Consider the following 20,990-nt stretch of genomic DNA (forward strand, 5'->3'; position numbering starts at 1 on the left):
CCGAGAGGAACCCTCGCGCCCACCTTATTGTACGAGGAATAAGTTATCTGGAGAGACGGGTTTTCTCTCGAAATCACCGCTCGTAACGGCGCCTGCTATTTCGAAGTAGCGCCATAACGCAGATATGCAAATGAGGCGCGGGATATTTAACTCCCGGCTTCGTTTGCAATTTCGAATGTCTTCATTTGCTTCGACATCACCCTGCCTGAGAGAAGCATCACTATGTTCAAAAGATCCCATCCATATTGAGCCCCGTGTAAACCCAAACTGCACCGCGAGCCACAAGCAAATAGGCTGCGGGCCACATGTTGAGTAGCCCTGGTTTAGAGACTGGAGAGGAGTAGTAGAGATTTTGCCCACCTTAATGATTTCCCATGATCTTGTCATCTTTTGTTAGTACTAACCATTTTGTTTTTATTAGGAATTATTGCAGTAGTAGTCACATTTTAAAATAATATTTGTGTTCACCTATTCGAATTTGGAGGTTCCACCGAGATTCCTAACGCGCCACTTGCCCGTATGGACGGACCGGCACTCCACTTCCAAACCTCTCAGAGCGCTCAATAGAAGGTAAGGGGATACCTGTTACGAAATCTCCTGGTTGAGGGCTTGGGATTTGGAGCGACGGCCGGCATTGGGGTAAGGGGAGCTACGGAATTCAATTTTGTGGAGCGGCTAACATTTTTGTCTGTCTGTGTCTGTCTTTGTCTATTAGGCCTGTCTTATGTGTCACAGTTCCAAAAGGGCACACCGGTGTCTCTAGTGAGGCAGCCATGCGCTGGACCCTCTGTGTTCAGACGCTAAAAGCTGGTGTGGTGCCATTACTCTCTCTCGGCACACGGAACTGTGGGGAAGCTTTGCTGTCTCTCTCTGTTATTTGTGGGCGTAGTACTGACCTCTGAGGCTAACCCCAGGCCATAGTACCCCATTCCGCCAGGCTGTCTCCAGGCGCCAGGACGTGGTGTTCTGCCGGGCCGGGCGCCGGAAACCCCTGCGAGCCAGGTGGACCTTGAGTCCAGTGCCTCGCAACCAAAATGGGGGGACCAGTGCGAGCAGGTAAATTCTTGATTCGGTAACTCGCAGAGCGAGCAGGCGGATTCTGATTCGGTGACTCGCAGAGCGAGCAGGCGGATTCTGATTCGGTGACTCGCAGAGCGAGCAGGCGGATTCTGATTCGGTGACTCGCAGAGCAAGCAGGCGGATTCTGATTCGGTGACTCGCAGAGCAAGCAGGCGGATTCTGATTCGGTGACTTGCAGAAGGTGTAAGCAGGCGGACTTTTAGTTCGGTGCCTTACAGAATTAAGCGCGCGCAGAAAATGGGGGTAGGTCAGTCTACAGGAATTCCAGTGCCTTTATGATAAGAGCCTTCTGATATAGGATCCTAATGAAGTCTGATATTAAGTGCCGGGTGTCTTAGGGCAGCGCCACTTAATAGAAACACCCATGGGAACTGGACAATAAATAAAGATGCATCTAAATGTGGAAACTGTAGGAAAAATGTGAAAAAGGAGAAAAAAAATTGTGTGTGGAAAATGAGTATGAATGTAATGAGTGAAGAATGAATGCCGCTGCATAGGTCTGAGACTTGAGTTGATCCCAGCTGCACCAGGGCTCTCCCATGAGGGAGCTCTGAACGCAAGGAGGGGGGGGGGTCAGCTGAACCTCGAGACTCAGCGGATATGTGAGGGAGTGACGACTCCCCTTATTTCATGAGCTGCTAAGGTCTGACACTCTAGACCCGGCAGACCCTTTCTTTGGAGTGTGTAAAGTTAGTTTAGGTGGGGGTTAGTCTAAACATCCCCCCCACACTGCCAAAAGGCACCCCTGTATACTGCTTGTACATGCATAATAGTCCAAGGACCTGTAAGCATTTAACAAATTTGAAAAGAAGAAAAATTAAAGCCCTGAGGGATAAAAGTGAAGCTCAGAAAAGCAAAAATCCTCCCTGCAGTAAGACAGGTAACTTAAAAGTTGCTGCAGCACCTCTGTGCAAAAATAATGCATAAGAAGTGGAAAAAAAAAAGAAAAGAAAATTCTCAGTTGGCACACCCATATCAACCAAGCTTGGGGGGAAAAACTGGCACAACATCACCCCTCTATCCCTCTTTATAACGCATACACAGATAGAGAGGAAACATGAAAAATAACTGAAAGGAATTAGCTCTTCCCTTTGGAAACACGGCTCCTGTAACAAACTTGCCTGATCCAAAGCAAAACACAAAGTTTAAAATAAGTTTAACAGTTTAAGGAAAGTGTTCCTCCAAATCCTAAGAGGGAGGGGAAAAAAACCCCCTGCTTTAAGAAATGACTCCTGGTTTCTTGCAGCCTCTTTTAATCATCTTAGCAATGAAACAGTCAAGTTAAACATTTGGCTACAGACACTTTGTTAAATCTATTAAAGAGAAAATAAGGAATTCTACTGAAACTTAATTGGTTAACCGCATAAAAGAATAGAATCTATACATTGTAAATTTGTAAAACCTGCACCCTAAGGGTTAAATGTGTCTTCCAAGGAACCTAATTATTGTTTAAAAAAATCCAAGCCCAGAAACTTCCCAGTGTTTCTGTTCAAGGCTGAGCTGATAGCACTTTTGGCTTGCTTTCAGATCCAAGGTTGTGTGTGTCTGGAAACTGCCTGTCTGTTCTGGAAGGGGGGGAGCACTGTCCCCCATAAGTAAGTCTGTAACATTGCATGTGATTCTTTTCAGGAAAGGAAAACCTTTTTGCTTGCTGGAATAGTAACTAGCAAGCACCTTGTTCTAAGAGTTTCTGTGGCAGTAAAAAAAAGCCTGGTCTGCAGTACAAGAGGGAAACTGAAGCATGCCACTGATAAGGAAGGCTAGCAACTCAGAGGTAATTCAAGAGAGTGGAAGGTCACGAGTACCGATGAAGCTCTCTTGTTCTCAGAAAGTTACAGCTCACTCGCCCATGGAGTTCCCCTAGCAGATCTTAGGCAGTATTTTAAGTTATAATGGGCCACCCCGACGGGGGTAGAAATGTTTTCTTTGTCTTCTAGATCATCAAGAAGTGCTAATATCAGCTGAAAATTAACTGAAGAAAAAAAAACCCCCATGGTTCTGTGTCATGACATAATAAGTTTGTGTTCTGTGTTCTGTCCAGATTTGTCTTGTGTGTGTCTTGATTGTGATATATGTATTTCTAACATGGTTGTGTGTACAATATTGTTGTTTTAATGAAAGAATAATTTAAGTCCCTTGAATAATCTTAACATTGTGCTTTATATAAATGGTTCTTGCCTTTATAATTCTAGTAGAGTTTTAGCAGCAGGCTATGCAGTTTGGACTGTCTGGAATGTAGTGAAATCTGCTCCTCTACCTGCTGTTTTTCCCTTCTCTCCTACCATCGCCAGCTCCTACGCCGTCTCTTTCAGAACTGGCCCTCCTGCGAGACCAAGCCCCAGAATCGGAAAAGCAGGAGTGGAGACTGGCAGGGTGCACCTTGCACCCAGACCACTTGTGGTGCAGCTCTGATGGCCACATTGTTGCCCCAGTGGTCTTGCTACCTCACCTTGCCTCCGTGCTCCCTGGATTGTCGCACATTGGCAAAGGGGGGATGGTAGCAACCTTAAAACAAAATTGGTTTGCTCCCAAATTCTCCCAAGCAGCCAAAGATTACTGTCTGGCTTGCCCTGTCTGCCAAGCCCACAACGTGGGTAAACCTGTAAAGACAGTTCTGGCAACCAGACCTCCGCCTTTGGGACCATTTCTGAATTTACAAATGGACTTTATTCAATTGCTTAAATGTCAATCTTTTGAATAATGTGCTGGTTAACGTTTGCTTGTTTTTGAGATGAGTAGAAGCTTATCCCTGCAGGAAAGCTGATGCCATCACAGTGGCAAAGAAACTTCTAAATCATTACATCCCATCATGGGAAATACACCTTGTGATCTCCAGTGATAAAGGTACCCACTTTACTGGGCAAATTGTTCAAAAAAACCTGGAAAAGTACTACTCTCCCAGACAAGCACTGCACTGTGCACGACACCTGGAGAGCGCAGAAGCAGTTGAAAGATGAAACAGGATTTTAAAGAACAAACTTGCTAAAATATGTGAGAACTCTGGCTTAACATAGATAGTAGCACTCCCGATTGCCCTAATGAGCATGAGAGCCACTCCTAATCAGAAAACTGGACTCAGGCCACATGAAATTGCATGTGGCCAACCTATGAGACTGTAAAGCAGCCCAGACATTGACCTGGCTGATGCCACACTTGTTAAAGGAAGCATAGTCAAGTATTGTCAAGAACTTATGAGGTGTGTACAGTCTTATCATTCACAGGTTAAAGACGCCTTCCAAGAGGCCCCGACTGAGCCGTGCCATAAACTACAACCAGGAGACTGGGTTTGCGTGAAAGTTCACCAGCGGAAGACTGCCCTGGAACCCAGGTGAAAGGGTCCCTACCAAGTCCTTCTGACCACCCGTACTGCTGTAAAGTGCAAGTGATTGCCCACCTGGATCCACGCATCCCACTGCAAACCCGTTCCAGCCCCTACAGAGCTTGGCCCCAACAAGGAGCACCGCAGACCTGGTACCAGAGACCCAGGTCCAGAAGTAGATGAGGATCAGCGCAGGCTTGGTACCGGCAATCCAGGCCCAGAAGCAGATGATCCTAAGAGACCGAGGCCAAGGTACCAGCCGCGGCCCAGAAGAACCTGCCAGCGATAGGTGAAGCAAACTACGAAGTCCTGAAGAACAGCCAGCATGAGGCTGGACAAACAATTCGTGTTGAGCTTATGCTTAATCTTGTTTTTAAAACTAGCAGTTATAACCTATATGGTTCAAATGTGTTTATGCTTTTAATGAACCAAGTTTCCCAAGAATTTAACTCCACAGGTTGCTGGATATGTGCTCACAGTCCTGTACATTCAGAAGGAGGTATCCCAATGATTCCAGTCCCACTAAACAACACTCAAATGAATGGCACACTGTTTAGTGAACTAAGCCAAATGATACTTGGCAGGATAAAGGGTTCACTAACCCAGGGTATATCCGCCTAGCCCTGACCCCAATTGGAAAGTACTGCTAGACATGTAATGGTTCAGGAGCCAGGGTGAGAAAAAGCCAAAACCGAATGGCCCTAGATTATGTCCTAGCTAGTAAGGGCGGGGTTTGTACCTTAGTAAGAAGAGAATGCTGTGGGTATATTTCTGACACCAGCAAAGAAGTAGAGGAAGATGCCTCAGAGATTGAAAATAACTGTGGAACGCCTAAGGCAGGGGGAAGACTGGACCCTCTGGGATTGGTTGGGAGGCTGGTTTGGACATGTGGGAACTTGGATTTTGCAAGGTATAGTTTTAGTATTGGCTATATTCTTTTGTGCCTATTTTTGTTTCTTGCTAATCAATTGCTTTATTTCTTGTATTCTGGAAAACACAAGACAGACCCTTACCAAAGGGAATGTGGAACTTGTGATGTTAAAATAGGATGAGCAGAGAAAGGAACAAGAAATGTACATAAATACTTAATGGAAAATAGAGGTATAAAATGGTTTCAAGGTTAGCCTTTAAAAGGCTAAAAGGGGGGAGTTGTAGAAGCTATTTTATGTTTAGCTAGAAGCCATCTTGTATATCAAAAACCATTTCAGCTTTTCTCTCAAGCACGTAGACCAGAGTGAACTTTCTGTCACCCCGTGAGAAGAGGCCTACAGGATGGGCTATTGGTATGTGTTAATTGGGCTGGTTGGGACAGGAGATGTACTCCCTCGTACCTGTCCGCCATCTTGTTGATAAGGCTTTGTTTTTCCAAATTTAATTGAGGATTTCTGTAATTGGATGCCCTGACGTCAGACTGTTTGGCTAAGGGTATAAAGATACTAGGATTGATTGTATTAGCAGCCTTACTGGGCCCGGCTCTGCTGTGACCACGTTTGGCTCATGCTGTGCTTTATTAATTAATAAAGCTGTTTGTTAGCTGCCTAAACACAGAGGAGCGTGTTTTTGCTTCGACAACGCAGATATGCAAATGAGGCGCGGGATATTTAACTCCCGGCTTCGTTTGCAATTTCGAATGTCTTCATTTGCATCTCGAGAGAGGGTGCAAGTGCAGCCATACCCAGAGTGTTTTACATCAAACGGAAAGGGAGGGGAGTGAGAGCCGGGACCGTAATGCCCATGAACGACCACAAGGGGGCGGCAAGTGCCACAACCCCAGGCACCACAGCCCCTGCCACCCCGGGCTGCCCCCTGAAGCAACCTCCCACCGTGCTGTGTGGCCCCTGCTGCGCAGAGCCAGCCCTGGCTGGCCCCAGACCCGGGCAATGCCAGCTAAGTCTTCTAGTTCTTACCTAAACAGAAAGGAAAGTATCAACCCTTGGATGGAGAGAAGGACGGCTGTGTGCAGGGACAGACAGACAGACAGCGAGCTGTGTGCAGGGACAGACAGACAGACAGCGAGCTGTGTGCGGGGATGGACAGACGGACAGCGAGCTGTGTGCGGGGATGGACAGACGGACAGCGAGCTGTGTGCGGGGATGGACAGACAGACAGCAAGCTGTGTGCGGGGATGGACAGACGGACAGCGAGCTGTGTGCGGGGATGGACAGACGGACAGCGAGCTGTGTGCGGGGATGGACAGACAGACAGCGAGCTGTGTGCGGGGATGCCCAGCCAGCTGTGTAGAGCAGGGGGGCACAGGAGGAGTGAGGAGAGGCAGGCAGAGGGAGGCAGTCACACCTGCCCAGATGCCGGGATGAGGGGCAGGTGCCCGGTCAGGTACTCACCACACACAGGAAGCCGGAGCCTGGCGTGGAGTCGAGCCCCAGGAGCAGGCGGGTGATGGAGATCATATAGCCCTTCACGAAGGACTGCAAGGCAGGGGGAGGGTCAACGAGGGCTGTCCCAGCTCCCCCCATTCCCCAGGGAAAGGAGGGGGCGGATTTCCAAGGGCAGCTCCGGGTGGCCAGCCTGGCCCCTAACCCACTTCACGGCCTCTGGGCTGCCCCTGCCAGGGCTGCAGGCTGGCGCGTCCCAGTGGGCATGGGGACAGACCAGCAAATCCCAGGTCTGGGGGGGCCAGGAGCGGGGGTACGTGGGACGGCCGGCTGTCCGGAAGAAGGTTTTTTCTGGAGTGGGGGGCTGCCAGGAGGAGCAGGCAGCTGGGGTGGGGGTTTTGGGCACAGGCCATAGGGTATCCCCAGGGCAGCTGCCCGGCAGGGAGGGAAGGACCCTGGGGGCGGGTGGGTCCCTGGTACCTGGTAGAGCAGCGTGTCCAGCATGCTGACGCTGAACACCTTCCCTGCGGCGAAGGGCAGGCGGAACATGAACACCAGGTTGGAGCCCTTCTCCCGCTCCTTCTGCAGGGACAGAGCGTGTCAGCGGGGGGCAGACGGGGCGGGGCAGGGTGGGGGCAAGGCACAGCAGAGTGGGGCGGGGGTGGGGTGCAGCGGGGGAGAGCAGAATACAGGCAGGGTGCAATGGGGGTGGGGTGCAGAGGGGCACAGTGGGGTGGGGCGGGATGTGGGTAGGGCACAGTGGGGGCAGGGCGTAGTGGGGGCGGGGCACAGTGGGGGCGGGGCACAGCAGGATGTGGGCAGGGTGCAATGGGGGCAGAGGGCAGTGGGGGCGGGGCACAGCGGGATGCGGTCAGGCACAGTGGGGGCAGGGCACAGTGGGGGTGGGGCGCAGCAGGGGGCAGCAGGGGCGGGGCGCAGCGGGGGGCAGTGGGCAGGGCGCAGCGGGGGAGGGGTGCAGTGGGGGCAGGGCGCAGCGGGGGGCAGCGGGGGCGGGGGGCAGGGCGCAGCGGGGGTGTGGGGCAGGGCGCAGCGGGGGAGGGGTGAAGTGGGGGGCAGGGCGCAGCAGGGGAGGGGCGCAGTGGGGGGCAGTGGGGGTAGGGGGCAGGGCGCAGCAGGGAACAGTGGGGGCGGGGGGCAGGGCACAGCGGGGGAGGGGCGCAGCGGGGGGCAGTGGGCAGGGCGCAGCGGGGGAGGGGTGCAGCGGGGGCAGGGGGCAGCGGGGGGCAGTGGGGGCGGGGGGCAGGGCGCAGCGGGGGTGGGGGGCAGGGCGCAGTGGGGGAGGGGTGAAGTGGGGGGCAGGGCGCAGCGGGGGAGGGGCGCAGTGGGGGGCAGTGGGGGTAGGGGGCAGGGCGCAGCAGGGAACAGTGGGGGCGGGGGGCAGGGCACAGCGGGGGAGGGGCGCAGCGGGGGGCAGTAGGGGCGGGGGCAGGGCGCAGCGGGGGAGGGGCGCAGCGGGGGCGGGGGCAGGGCGCAGCGGGGGCGGGGGGCAGCGGGGGCGGGGGGCAGGGCAGGGCGCAGCGGGGGAGGGGCGCAGTGGGGGCGGGGGCAGGGCACAGCGGGGGAGGGGCACAGCGGGGGGCAGGGGGCAGGGAGCAGCGGGGGTGGGGCGCAGCGGGGGAGGGGTGCAGCGGGGGCGGGGGGCAGGGCACAGCCAGCCCGGCTCTTACCTTCTCCAGCTTGGACAGCGCCAGGGCGCCGCGATCCTTGGCCTTGAAGCGCATGAAGCGCATGTTGGCCGGGTGCGTCAGCTCCGTGATGATGTTGAGGCCGGGGAACAGCCTGCCTGGGCGCACAGACAGGTCAGCCCAGCTCCGCCCACTGGGCCCCACTGCCCCCGGGAGCCCCGCCCCCGCCCCCGTACCGGAAGAGCGTCTGCACGTTGACGATGGTTTTGGCGTCGGCCATGTAGTCCTCCTGGGCGATGGAGCTCTCCTTGTCCACCACCACCACGCTGGCGGCGAAGGACACCCCGCAGCGCAGCAAGTCGTCCAGGCTGGGGGCCAGCGGGTCACAGTTACGCCAGGCCCACGCCCCTGCCCCCACCTGGCCCCCGGTCCCAAGGCTGGGAGCCTCCAAGGCCACCCCCGGCCCAGCCCCGGGTGCCCTGCAGCCCCTTGCTGGCTGGCACCGGGCGGGCGGGTTCCCTGGGGGCTGGGCGGGGGTCTCTGCCCACAGCCCCAGCCCCGGGTGCCCCTGCAGCCCCTTGCTGGCTGGCACCGGGCGGGCGGGTTCCCTGGGGGCCGGGCGGGCGGGTTCCCTGGGGGCCGGCGGGTTCCCTGGGGGCCGGGCGGGCGGGTTCCCTGGGGGCCGGCGGGTTCCCTGGGGGCCGGGCCGGCGGGTTCCCTGGGGGCTGGGCGGGCGGGGGTCTCTGCCCACAGCCCCGGGGCCATGGCCGTTACCCCTGCGCTGCGCCGACTCACCTATCGATGGAGCCCACCATGTAATAGACCAGGGGGAACCAGCGCACGGCCTCCAGGAAATGGGTCTCGGGCCTGCAAGGAAAGCGGGAGAGTGGAGAGACAGCCCCACGCGGCACGGCCTGGGGAGGGGGTCAGAGCCCCCCCACTGCCCCCGCCCCCCCGGTCCCCCAACTTCTGTCCCCTCTGCCCTGCCCCACTGCCCCCACCCCGCACCCCACAGCCTCTGCCCTGCCCCACTGCCCCCACCCCACAGCCTCTACCCTGCCCCACTGCCCCCACCCCGCATGCCCACACCACACAGCCTCTACCCTGCCCCACTGCCCCCACCCCGCATGCCCACACCACACAGCCTCTACCCTGCCCCACTGCCCCCACCCCGCATGCCCACACCACACAGCCTCTACCCTGCCCCACTGCCCCCACCCATGTGAGCCCAGCACCCCTGCTGATCCCTGACAGCCCTGCCCCGCCCAGCCAGGGCCCCGTGGTCGCTCACGCGGTCTCCAGGAGCAGCACGAGGGGGCTGAGCTCCTGGCGGGGCCGGTAATACGCCCGCAGCGGCGCGACGAAGTTGTACAGCCCGTTGCCGGCTCTCTCGGCCGAGAGGATGAGCAGCTTGTTCTGGAAGCGGTAGGCGCGGGCGTCCTCGTAGGGGCAGTGGGGGCAGCTCTGGGGGGCAAGCGGGTTCCCAGGGGCATGAGCCCCTTTGTGTGCCGGTGCCGGGCCCCCTGAGTCCCCGGGCAGGGCCAGCACTGCGGGGGTTAAACCCACTGTTCCCCCAGCTGGGGCCCACTGTGGGGAGTCACCCCCTGCCTCTTCCTTCCCGGGCCTAGAGGTCTGGGGACGGGGGGCAGCATCCATTGCCCACTTGTGTCCCGGACAGGCCGCGGGTAGCGCCTGCCCCCATTGCCAGGCCTGCGCCCAGCCCCCCACCTGCAGCCTCCCGGGGGGCCGGCCAGTGTCCCTGCGTGGGCCCGGCCCTGGCGGTACCTTGTCCAGGCGGAGGCAGCAGAAGGGGATCTTCTCCCGGACCAGGTGGCAGAGGGTGGGGGAGCTGCCGATGTAGGGCGAGGTGGGGGGGTAACCCTTCACCCAGCTGGAAGAGCAAGAGAGAGGGGGGAGGAGCTGGAGGCAGGGGGAGGGGGAGGCTGGCACCCAATGCGAGGCCTCGCTCCTCATAGGGCCGTGGAGCCAGGACAACCCCCCATCCCAGGCTGGGCACGTTGGAGGTGGCGGGGGCAGCGGTGTTCAGTGGGGATGGTCACAGGCAGGGTGCACTGGTGCACCCCCATGCCCAGGCTGTCGCTGGTAGCCCCCGAGGGCCCCCATGCTGCGGGGGTCACAGCCCCGGATCCAGGCAAAGCCGCCCTCCCCTCCACTCAACACTTCCTGTCGGGGGCCCCCCAGCTCAGTCCGGTCACACAGGGCCCCAGCAGGCGGGGGGGGGCCTTACGCGCCGGAGGTGGCCGCGTCGTCGTCGGAGAGCCCGGCCTCGTCCTCCGAGGGGTCGCTCAGGAGCTCGAAGGTGGGGCTGCGGCAGGCGGCCGCGACCTCCAGCACGGGGGCGATGCTGCGGGGCCTCTCGGAGTCGGCCGGCAGGCCCAGCGTGGTCCCGTCCGCGCTGTCCGGGCTGCTGCCGGACTCCGGCAGGTCCATGGCCACCGTCCCTGCACGGCCGGGGGCAGGGTCAGGACCCCCTCAAGGGGCAGGACCGAGCCCAGCTGCCCCCCCCGCCCGCATGGGGCAGCTGGGGCAATTTGGCGCCACGTCCCCAGGAGGAGCAGGCTGAGCCCCAGCAAACTCGTTCCATGCGCCGCCACCATCCCAGCCACCTGAGGGGCCAGCTGGGCACATGCTGGGTGGGGATTGGCCGGAGGGCGAAGGGCTGGCTGGGGATTGGCCAGGGAAATGGTGGGCTCTTGCTGGGTGGGGATTGGCTGGAGGACAAAGGGCTCACTGGGGATTGGCCAGGGAAGCGGTGGGCTCTTGCTGGGTGGGGATTGGCTGGAGGACAAAGGGCTCACTGGGGATTGGCCAGGGAAGCGGTGGGCTCTTGCTGGGTGGGGATTGGCTGGAGGACGAAGGGCTAGCTGGGGATTGGCCAGGGAAACGGTGGGCTCTTGCTGGGTGGGGATTGGCTGGAGGACGAAGGGCTAGCTGGGGATTGGCCAGGGAAACGGTGGGCTCTTGCTGGGTGGGGATTGGCTGGAGGACAAAGGGCTAGCTGGGGATTGGCCAGGGAAGCGGTGGGCTCTTGCTGGGTGGGGATTGGCTGGAGGACGAAGGGCTAGCTGGGGATTGGCCAGGGAAACGGTGGGCTCTTGCTGGGTGGGGATTGGCTGGAGGACAAAGGGCTAGCTGGGGATTGGCCAGGGAAGCGGTGGGCTCTTGCTGGGTGGGGATTGGCTGGAGGACGAAGGGCTAGCTGGGGATTGGCCAGGGAAGCGGTGGGCTCTTGCTGGGTGGGGATTGGCTGGAGGACAAAGGGCTAGCTGGGGATTGGCCAGGGAAGCGGTGGGCTCTTGCTGGGTGGGGATTGGCTGGAGGACAAAGGCCTAGCTGGGGATTGGCCAGGGAAGCGGTGGGCTCTTGCTGGGTGGGGATTGGCTGGAGGGCGAAGGGCTGGCTGGGGATTGGTGGGCCCCATGCTGCGCGATGATTGGCTGAGAAGGTATGAAGGGCTGGCTAGGGATTGGCCAGGGAAGTGGTGGGCTCTTGCTGGGTGGGGATTGGCTGGGGAGGTGTGACAGAGCAGCTGGGGTTCAATAAGGGAGGGGCGGGTCCAGTGCTGGATGGTGATTGGCTAGGGTAATGTGACAAGCCAGCTGGTGATTGGTAGGCCCCATGCTCAAAGATGATTGGCTGAGGAGGCATGATGGGCCAGTTGGGCATTGGTGGAGGATTCTGGGATTGGCTGAGCAGTGATTGGCTTAGACCTGAGGAGCCAGTGGGGCATTAGTGGACAAGTGTGGGGTTTGGTACTGAGTGCTGATTGGCTGAGGGAAGGGCTGGAGGTGGTTGGCTGGAGAGGTCTGAAGGGCTGGTTGGGGAACAGAGCCCTGAGCTGATTGGCTGGGGTGGGGCGATGGGTAGGGAGGCAGGGGCCAATGTAGGAGCTCACAGGTGTTCCCTCTAATTTTTGCCAACCATGTGCGGAATACATTTTGTGCTGTGCACCGAGGCATGTGCCGATGTGCACCACCACCAGAAACACAGGCTGCCGGCTGTGAGAGGCACGTGAATCTCTCCTGGGCGGCCGCCCACGTGCTCCAGGGGCCGCGGGGGCTCACCCATGCTGGCGATGATGCTGTGCACGGGCAGGCGGGTCAGGCCGTGGTAGGCCGTGGTGGGCAGCCGGCGCTGGCGCCGCTGCTCCTGCTGGCGCAGGACGAAGGCCGAGTTCTCCTCCTTGGAGATGTTGATGTAGAAGCAGGTGTCGGAGGAGGCCAGGATGTGGCAGGGCCCCGGGTTCAGCAGGATGTTCTTGTCCTCCTGGCACACGCCGATCAGACACAGCCCGTACCTGCCGGGCAGCCGAGGAGCAGGGCTCAGCAGGCTCGGCCCCGGGGGCCAGTGGAAGGAGGCATGTGCACAAGCCTGCTCGGAGCACGAGGGAGTGCAAGGGTGTGAGTGTGTCTGTGCACGTGCAAGGGCAGGCAAGTGGGGGGCTGCAAACATGAGTGTGTGCGCCAATGTGCGAAAGCATGTCCACAAGCATGTGAGCACGTGTGAGCATGTGTATGCACGTGCAAGGGTATGCAGCAGTGTGTGAGCACGCCGTGCACGTGGAAGGAACACGCGCTGCACGAGGCGCCACCCCCCAGCCCGGCTCACTTCTTGTGGGCGTGGAAGGAGGCGTAGGTGAAACTCTTGCCCTCGTACTGGCCCAGGAACTTGCTGTCGCCCAGCCGGACGTGATGGATCTCGCTGGCCGAGCAGCGGCTGTACATCTGCTGCCACTGCTCCGGCGAGGCGGGGCCGGCCCTGGGGGGAGAGTCCACCCATGGGCATCACAGCGGGGGGGCCTGCTCTGTGGACCCGCCCCTGCAAGAGCACACCCGGCCCGCGACCTCCCCCCGCCGCCCGCCCCCGCGAGAGCACACCCGGCCCTCGACCTCCCCCCGCCTCCAGCCCCCGCGAGAGCACACCCGGCCCGCGACCTCCCCCCGCCGCCCGCCCCCGCGAGAGCACACCCGGCCCTCGACCTCCCCCCGCCTCCGGCCCCCGCGAGAGCACACCCGGCCCTCGACCTCCCCCCGCCGCCCGCCCCCGCGAGAGCACACCCGGCCCTCGACCTCCCCCCGCCGCCCGCCCCCGCGAGAGCACACCCGGCCCTCGACCTCCCCCCGCCTCCGGCCCCCGCGAGAGCACACCCGGCCCGCGACCTCCCCCCGCCTCCGGCCCCCGCGAGAGCACACCCGGCCCTCGACCTCCCCCCGCTGCCCGCCCCCGCGAGAGCACACCCGGCCCTCGACCTCCCCCCGCCGCCCGCCCGCCCCCGCGAGAGCACACCCGGCCCTCGACCTCCCCCCGCCGCCCGCCCGCCCCCGCGAGAGCACACCCGGCCCGCGACCTCCCCCCGCCGCCCGCCCGCCCCCGCGAGAGCACACCCGGCCCTCGACCTCCCCCCGCCGCCCGCCCGCCCCCGCGAGAGCACACCCGGCCCTCGACCTCCCCCCGCCGCCCGCCCGCCCCCGCGAGAGCACACCCGGCCCTCGACCTCCCCCCGCCTCCGGCCCCCGCGAGAGCACACCCGGCCCGCGACCTCCCCCCGCCTCCAGCCCCCGCGAGAGCACACCCGGCCCTCGACCTCCCCCCGCTGCCCGCCCCCGCGAGAGCACACCCGGCCCTCGACCTCCCCCCGCCGCCCGCCCGCCCCCGCGAGAGCACACCCGGCTCGCGACCTCCCCCCGCCGCCCGCCCCCGCGAGAGCACACCCGGCCCTCGACCTCCCCCCGCCTCCAGCCCCCGCGAGAGCACACCCGGCCCTCGACCTCCCCCCGCTGCCCGCCCCCGCGAGAGCACACCCGGCCCGCGACCTCCCCCCGCCGCCCATCCCCGCGAGAGCACACCCGGCCCGCGACCTCCCCCCGCCGCCCGCCCGCCCCCGCGAGAGCACACCCGGCTCGCGACCTCCCCCCGCCGCCCGCCCCCGCGAGAGCACACCCGGCCCTCGACCTCCCCCCGCCTCCGGCCCCCGCGAGAGCGCACCCGGCCCGCGACCTCCCCCCGCCGCCCGCCCCCGCGAGAGCACACCCGGCCCGCGACCTCCCCCCGCCGCCCGCCCCCGCGAGAGCACACCCGGCCCGCGACCTCCCCCCGCCGCCCGCCCGCCCCCGCGAGAGCACACCCGGCCCGCGACCTCCCCCCGCCGCCCATCCCCGCGAGAGCACACCCGGCCCGCGACCTCCCCCCGCCGCCCGCCCCCGCGAGAGCACACCCGGCCCGCGACCTCCCCCCGCCGCCCATCCCCGCGAGAGCACACCCGGCCCGCGACCTCCCCCCGCCGCCCGCCCCCGCGAGAGCACACCCGGCCCGCGACCTCCCCCCGCCGCCCACCCCCGCGAGAGCACACCCGGCCCGCGACCTCCCCCCGCCGCCCGCCCGCCCCCGCGAGAGCACACCCGGCCCGCGACCTCCCCCCGCCGCCCATCCCCGCGAGAGCACACCCGGCCCGCGACCTCCCCCCACCGCCCGCCCCCGCGAGAGCACACCCGGCCCTCGACCTCCCCCCGCCGCCCGCCCCTGCGAGAGCACACCCGGACAGCGACCTCCCCCCGCCGCCCGCCCCTGCGAGAGCACACCCGGACAGCGACCTCCCCCCGCCGCCCGCCCGCCCCCGCGAGAGCACACCCGGACAGCGACCTCCCCCCGCCGCCCGCCCGCCCCCGCGAGAGCACACCCGGACAGCGACCTCCCCCCGCCGCCCGCCCGCCCCCGCGAGAGCACACCCGGCCAGCGACCTCCCCCCGCCGCCCGCCCGCCCCCGCGAGAGCACACCCGGCCAGCGACCTCCCCCCGCCGCCCGCCCCCAGGAGAGCACACCCGGCTCGCGACCTCCCCCCGCCGCCCGCCCCCAGGAGAGCACACCCGGCTCGCGACCTCCCCCCGCCGCCCGCCCCCGCGAGAGCACACCCGGCCCTCGACCTCCCCCCACCGCCCGCCCCCGCGAGAGCACACCAGGCCCGTGCCGCCCACCCGCTCCCGCCCCGTCGTACCTGCACAGGGGCTGCCAGGGGCCCGGCCGCTGCCGGAAGGGCTCCACCGGGGCGGCTCTGTCCAAAAGCAGCAAGGGCCACGTGAGAACCGACCCCGGCCCTACCCCCCCAGCAACCAGCCCGGCCCCCTGTGCCCGCAGGCAGGGGCAGCTGGGCGCATCTCCCCACCCTGGTTCTACCTCCTGCCCCCCCCCCAAAATCCCCCATGGCATTTCCTCCCCATCCCCCCCATAACCCTCCCGGCAACCAGCCCGGCCCCCCGCGCCCGTGGGCAGGGCCCAGCCACTCACTGCCCGCGCGAGGTGTGGACCAGCAGCGTGACGAGGGTGGAGGTGGCCGGGCACACGCAGTTCAGCGCCAGCATGGCGAACTTGAACTCCTCTTCGCAGACCACGTGCTCTGGGGAGAGGAGACACACCTGGGCCAGGAGCGGGGCCAGGAGGCCCCAGGGGGGCTGGCCAGCTCCCCCCGAGTCTAGCCCTGATGGTGGGAGCAGGGCCATGGCGGTGGGAGGGCAGTGCTGGGGCTAGAGCAGGAGCACAGGGGCGGGGTCAGGAGGGGGTGCAATGGAAGCAGATGCAGGGCAGGGGGAAGGGGGGCTCAGCAGTGGCGGGGGGCAAAGAGGGGGCCTAGCAGGGGTGGGGGGAGGCAGAGAGGAGTCCCGGCAGGGGTGGGACAAAGAGGGGGCCTGGCTGGGGGGGCAGAGGAGTCCCGGCAGGGGTGGGACAAAGAGGGGGCCTGGCTGGGGGGGCAGAGGAGGCCCGGCAGGGGTGGGACAAAGAGGGGGCCTGGCTGGGGGGGCAGAGGAGGCCCGGCGGGCGGGAGGGACGTGGCTGGCAGGCACCTCACCTGCGAACTTGACGTGGAACTTGTTCTCGGGTTTCAGGATCTGCACGTAGAGGGGGCAGTTGGGGGCAAAGTCCTTGACCGCCCAGGCCCGCAGGATGGTCTGATGATCCTGGGGTGGGAGACAGGCCAGAGTGTCACAGCCAGGCCAGGCCCATGCCCCCCTCCCCCCCGCCCCTCGGGGCAGTGTGCCACGCAGAGACCCCGACAGCCCCGCTGGGTCTCAGCAACCCACGGCCTCTCGGCCCTGCAGGGGGGAAGAATCGCACAACCCGGCTCCTGCAGCGCACGGCCCAGGAGCCAGCCTGTCCCAGCACAACAGCCCCCGAGCTCAGTCGGGGCTGCGCAGCACCTGGCAGGATGGTGCCACGTTTCAGGCGAGGCTCTGGATGCTGCCATGTAGCAAATCCCCCCGGTACCGTCTGTAACCCATAGAACATCCGGGCAGGCAGACGGGGTCAGACCAAAGGCCCAGCCGGCCCAGTGTCCTTGTGCCCACAGCCGCCAATGCCAGGCGCCCCAGAGGGAGTAAACAGCACAGGGGATCATCCAGTGGTCCCTCCCATGTCGCCCATTCCCAGCCCCTGACACACGAGACCAGGGACATCAGCCCTGCCCAGCCTGGCAAACAGCCACTGATGGACCAAACCTCCATGAATTTATCTCGTTCTTTTCTGAACCCTGTTAAAGTCCTGGTCTTCACATCATCCTGTGGCAAGGAGTTCCACAGGTTGGCTGTGTGGTGTATGGAGAAATCCTGCCTTGTGTTTGTGTTAATCCTGCTACCTACTCATTTCATGTTATGACTCCAGTTTTTGTATCATGGGAAGAAATAAATAACTCTTATTTATTCACTTGCTCTGCACCAGCCACGATGCTACAGACCTCTACCAACCCCCCTCCCGCCCCGTTGTGATGACACATTGGGGTCCCCCGCCTCCTGCACCCCCGAAAGGGCATGAACAGACTCCACCAGCCAGTAGAACAGAGAGAGTTTATTGCCTCTCCAGAATACAGCACAGCACAGATGTCACCAGGTTACAGAGCTGGGCTAGGATGCCTCAGCCCCCCTTGATATGGGGGGGGGGTCCAGCTTCTAAACCCCCCAGCCTGTTGCTGAGGCTGCTTCCTCCATGCTCCCAGACAGAAACTAACTCACTCTCCTCCAGCCCTGCCCCCCAGCCAGGGCAGCATCCACCTTCCTTTGTTCCTCTCCATGGGGGTTAGCTGGTCAGACCGGTTGAGAGACCCTCTTTGCATAACGACCCATCCCTGTCCTTCTGGGCTGTGGTACCGGCGGCAGCCAGTGGGGGTTACCACAGACCCATAGAAACCAGCAAGTTCCCCCCCCACTACGTCACAGTTCTCCCCCCTCCAAGAGCAAACTGAGCAGGGTCACTCTGCTCGTGACCTAGGGAAGTTCGGGTCCTCTGCGTGGGAACCCGCTCTGGGGACATGGGTGCTCCCCTTGACTCGGGCCGGCCGTGGCGAGGCCCCACATGAGCTGGCTTCCCTCTGTCCACTCGCTGCACCACTCCAGGGGGACTGGCCCAGGCCTGTCCTCGGGGGTCACACCCACCCTTCCACTGGCCTTGATCTCTGGCTGGGGTCTCTCGGGCCGGGGCCATGAGCCCAGCGAGCCTTCTCTGGACAGCCAGGGCGGCTTCCACACCCGACGCTCCATCCAGGGGGGTCTTCCCCTCCCATAACTCTCTCAGCAAACCCAGTGGGTCCTCTATCTGGGGTAGAGACCCCCAAGCCGCTTTCCTCCTGTCTTGGGCCTTCCCGCCCCTCTGGCAGGAGTCGCAGGACCGGCAGTACCGCTGCACGGCTGCAAACATCCCCGGCCAGTAGAAGTGTTGGAGCAACCTCAGCCGGGTGCTCCGGACCCCCTGGTGGCCCCCAACGGGGACGTCGTGGGCCAAATACAGCAGCTTGAGGCGATACTTTCAGGGGACGACCAGCTGCCGCTGGACCCCCCATGCCCTCACCTTCCTGGGGGGAAGCCATTCCCGGAACAGGAGTCCACGCTCCCGCAGGAATCTCTCCTGGCCACCTCTCCCCCGGGGCTGAGCTGCACGGAGGCCAGCCTGGTCCCTCAGCCTCTGCAAGGAGGGGTCTGCCTGCACCTCAGCCTGGAATTCAGCTGCTGAGGCAGGGATCGGGACCTGTCCCCCACCTTTGCCTAGGTCCGGCGTCCCAGCCTGGCTGGACCCCGTGTCCACTGGGATGGGACCCTGAGGACGCTGCCAGGAGTCCTTCCCTGGACCCATGTTGTCAGCCCCCCGCTGGCTCTGGCTCCGGGTAGTGACTAGAGCCCGCTGGGATCCATGGGGCCACTCCTCTAGGTCATTCCCCATCAGCACCTCGGTGGGCAAGTGCGGGTGCACCCCCACTTCCTTGAGGCCTTCCTTCGCCCCCCATTTCAGATGCACCCTGGCTACAGGCACCTTAAACGGGGACCCGTCTATGCCCTTCAGGGTCAGCTGGGTGTGGGGTAATATCCGCTCTGGGGCCACTATGTCAGATCGGGCCAGAGTCACCTCCGCCCCCGTGTCCCAGAAGCCCGTCACCTTCCTACCATCCACCTCCAGGGGTATGAGGCACTCGCTCCGCAGGGGCCGTCCTGCCCCCACCCGGTACACGGAGAAATCTGCCTCCTGAGAATCAGACCTCCCAGGGGAGGTGCACTGAGCATCCTTCCCCTCTCTCTGAGCTGAGGTTTGCCTGCCAGCCCCTGCCTCTGGGGCAGCCTGCCCTTCCTCCCGCCCCAGCCAGTTAACCCTGGAAAGTCCCCGGTCCTGGGACCTGGTGCACTGAGCCCTCTTGTGGCCTTTTTGCCCACAGCGATGGCAAGTTAGGCTTTGGGCTGTCTCTGTCCAGGCCCTGGCTGGTTCTCTGGGGCGCAGACGACCTGTTCCTTGGTCTCGCCCTGTAGTTGACTCCCTCCGTCGCTCAACCGAGATCCGTTCTCTGCGCGGTTCCCTTTCTCTCTGGGACTCCCGTTCACACCCGGACCGGCTCTCCGTAAACTCGTCCGCCAGCCTCCCAGCCTCTTGGGGGTTCTCTGGTCTCCGGTCCTTGAGCCACAGCCTCAGTTTGGGTGGGCACGCTTCGTAGAACTGCTCCATCAGGACCAGCTTGAGCAGCTCCTCTGTGGCCTGGGCTCCGACTCCAGACACCCACTTGCGGCCGTATTGCGACAGGCGGGAGGCCAGATCCACATAGGTCTCCCGTGGCCCTTTCTGTAACCCCTGGAACTTCTTCCTGTACATCTCGGGGGTCAGCACGAACTTGTGCAGCAGGGCCTCCTTGACTCGGTTGTAATCCCCTGGCTGTAGGTCCTCAAGGTTACTGAGCACTCCGGCCGCCTCCTGGCTCAGTGCGGGGATGAGCTCCTGCAGCCAGTCAGCTGGGGGGACCTGTTGCAGTCCACAGGCCCTCTCAAAGGCACTGAGGAACCCGTCTATGTCGCCCACGTCCTTCAATTGGGCCACCACGAGCCTCTCCAAGCGTCTGGCAGTCCTGGGACCCTGGGGCCCATCCGCACTTGGCGCAGCCGGTGCCCCACCGGTTCTCCGCTCTGCCATGGCCAGCTCATGCTGTCGCTGCCTCTCTAGGTCCTGGCGGTCCCTCTCTCGATCTTGGTGCTCCTTCTCTCAGTCCTGGCGCTCCTTCTCTTGGTCCTCTACTTCCAATTCCTTGATCCGCAGCTGGATCTCCAGCCGCCGCAGCTCCGCTGGGCTGGCCCCTGCCCTAGATGGGCTATGGCTTGCAGGCCTCCCGGGAGACGCTGTCTCATCTCTCCGGTGGGTTCCAGCGCTCCTCCCCCTCTCTGAGCCTGACACACTCTCAGGAGGGGTCTGGCTGCTCCCCCTGGGGACAAGATCCTGGCCCCATGGCTGGTCATTCTCTTCCAGCTGGGTAATCAGCTGGGCCTTGGTTGCTTTCTGCACAGGCAAGCCCCTCTCTCTGCACAGCTTCACCAGCTCTGCCTCAAGAGTCGGGCGTAGGCCATCTGCCCGCTGGTCCCCTCGGTGCAGACTCACCAGTCTAGTGCTGCAGCGCCCCACGATTCCCAGGAACCGCTTCGCTCTGTCTCCAGCACGCCTGGCTCCAGGGCTCTTGCTTCTATGGCGCCTTGTCGCTCGCCGCTGGAAGCTCCATCCACGGGGTGCAGTGCATCCCACCCCTGACACCAGTGTGATGGCGCGTTGGGGGTCCCCCGTCTCCTGCACCCCAAAAGGGCACAAACAGACTCCACCAGCTGGTAGAACAGAGAGAGTTTATTGCCTCTCCAGAACACAGCACAGCACAGATGTCACCAGATTACAGGGCAGGCCTAGGATGCCTCAGCCCCCCTTGATATGGGGGGGGGTACAGCTTCTAAACCCCCCAGCCTGTTGCTGAGGCTGCTTCCTCCATGCTCCCAGACAGAAACTAAACTAACTCTCCTCCAGCCCTGCCCCCCAGCCAGGGCAGCATCCACCTTCCTGTGTTCCTCCCCATGGGGGTTAGCTGGTCGGACAGGTTGAGAGATCCCTTTGCATAACGACCCATCCCTGTCCTTCTGGGCTGTGGTACCGGCGGCAGCCAGTGGGGTTACCACAGACCCATAGAAACCAGCAAGTTCCCCCTCACTACGTCACACCCGTCTCCTCTTCTCCAAGCTGACACGTCCCAGGCTGATTCCTCTCTCCTCACACAGGAGCTGCTCCAGACTTGAATTCATTTCTCTTGGCCTCTCTGCCCC

At 62.6% G+C, this 20,990-nt stretch overlaps 1 protein-coding gene across 19 annotated transcripts in view; it reads right to left on the reverse strand.

Moving 5' to 3' along the window:
• LOC142824327 (potassium channel subfamily T member 2-like) overlaps positions 1-20,990 on the reverse strand; it is a 49,728-nt gene that overhangs the window by 3,132 nt on the left and 25,606 nt on the right. For 9 of the 19 annotated variants that reach the window (XM_075916176.1, XM_075916179.1, XM_075916178.1 and 6 more), the window contains 14 exons: positions 20,287-20,504; positions 16,241-16,349; positions 15,682-15,790; positions 15,392-15,448; positions 13,008-13,157; positions 12,464-12,696; positions 10,627-10,840; positions 10,164-10,269; positions 9,670-9,842; positions 9,174-9,245; positions 8,615-8,746; positions 8,421-8,532; positions 7,213-7,314; positions 6,742-6,825 (listed from right to left, as the gene is read on the reverse strand). In XM_075916176.1, the coding sequence (XP_075772291.1) occupies positions 6,742-6,825; positions 7,213-7,314; positions 8,421-8,532; positions 8,615-8,746; positions 9,174-9,245; positions 9,670-9,842; positions 10,164-10,269; positions 10,627-10,840; positions 12,464-12,696; positions 13,008-13,157; positions 15,392-15,448; positions 15,682-15,790; positions 16,241-16,349; positions 20,287-20,504 (1,871 nt within the window). Of the gene's footprint in view, positions 1-6,741; positions 6,826-7,212; positions 7,315-8,420; positions 8,537-8,614; positions 8,747-9,173; positions 9,246-9,669; positions 9,843-10,163; positions 10,270-10,626; positions 10,841-12,463; positions 12,697-13,007; positions 13,158-15,391; positions 15,449-15,681; positions 15,791-16,240; positions 16,350-20,286; positions 20,505-20,990 lie in introns of all 19 variants that reach the window. The other 10 variants (XM_075916181.1, XM_075916188.1, XM_075916180.1 and 7 more) reach the window with 4 other exon arrangements.

This window comes from Pelodiscus sinensis, unplaced genomic scaffold, assembly GCF_049634645.1.
Source record: "Pelodiscus sinensis isolate JC-2024 unplaced genomic scaffold, ASM4963464v1 ctg90, whole genome shotgun sequence".
Taxonomy (NCBI): Eukaryota; Metazoa; Chordata; order Testudines; family Trionychidae; genus Pelodiscus; species Pelodiscus sinensis.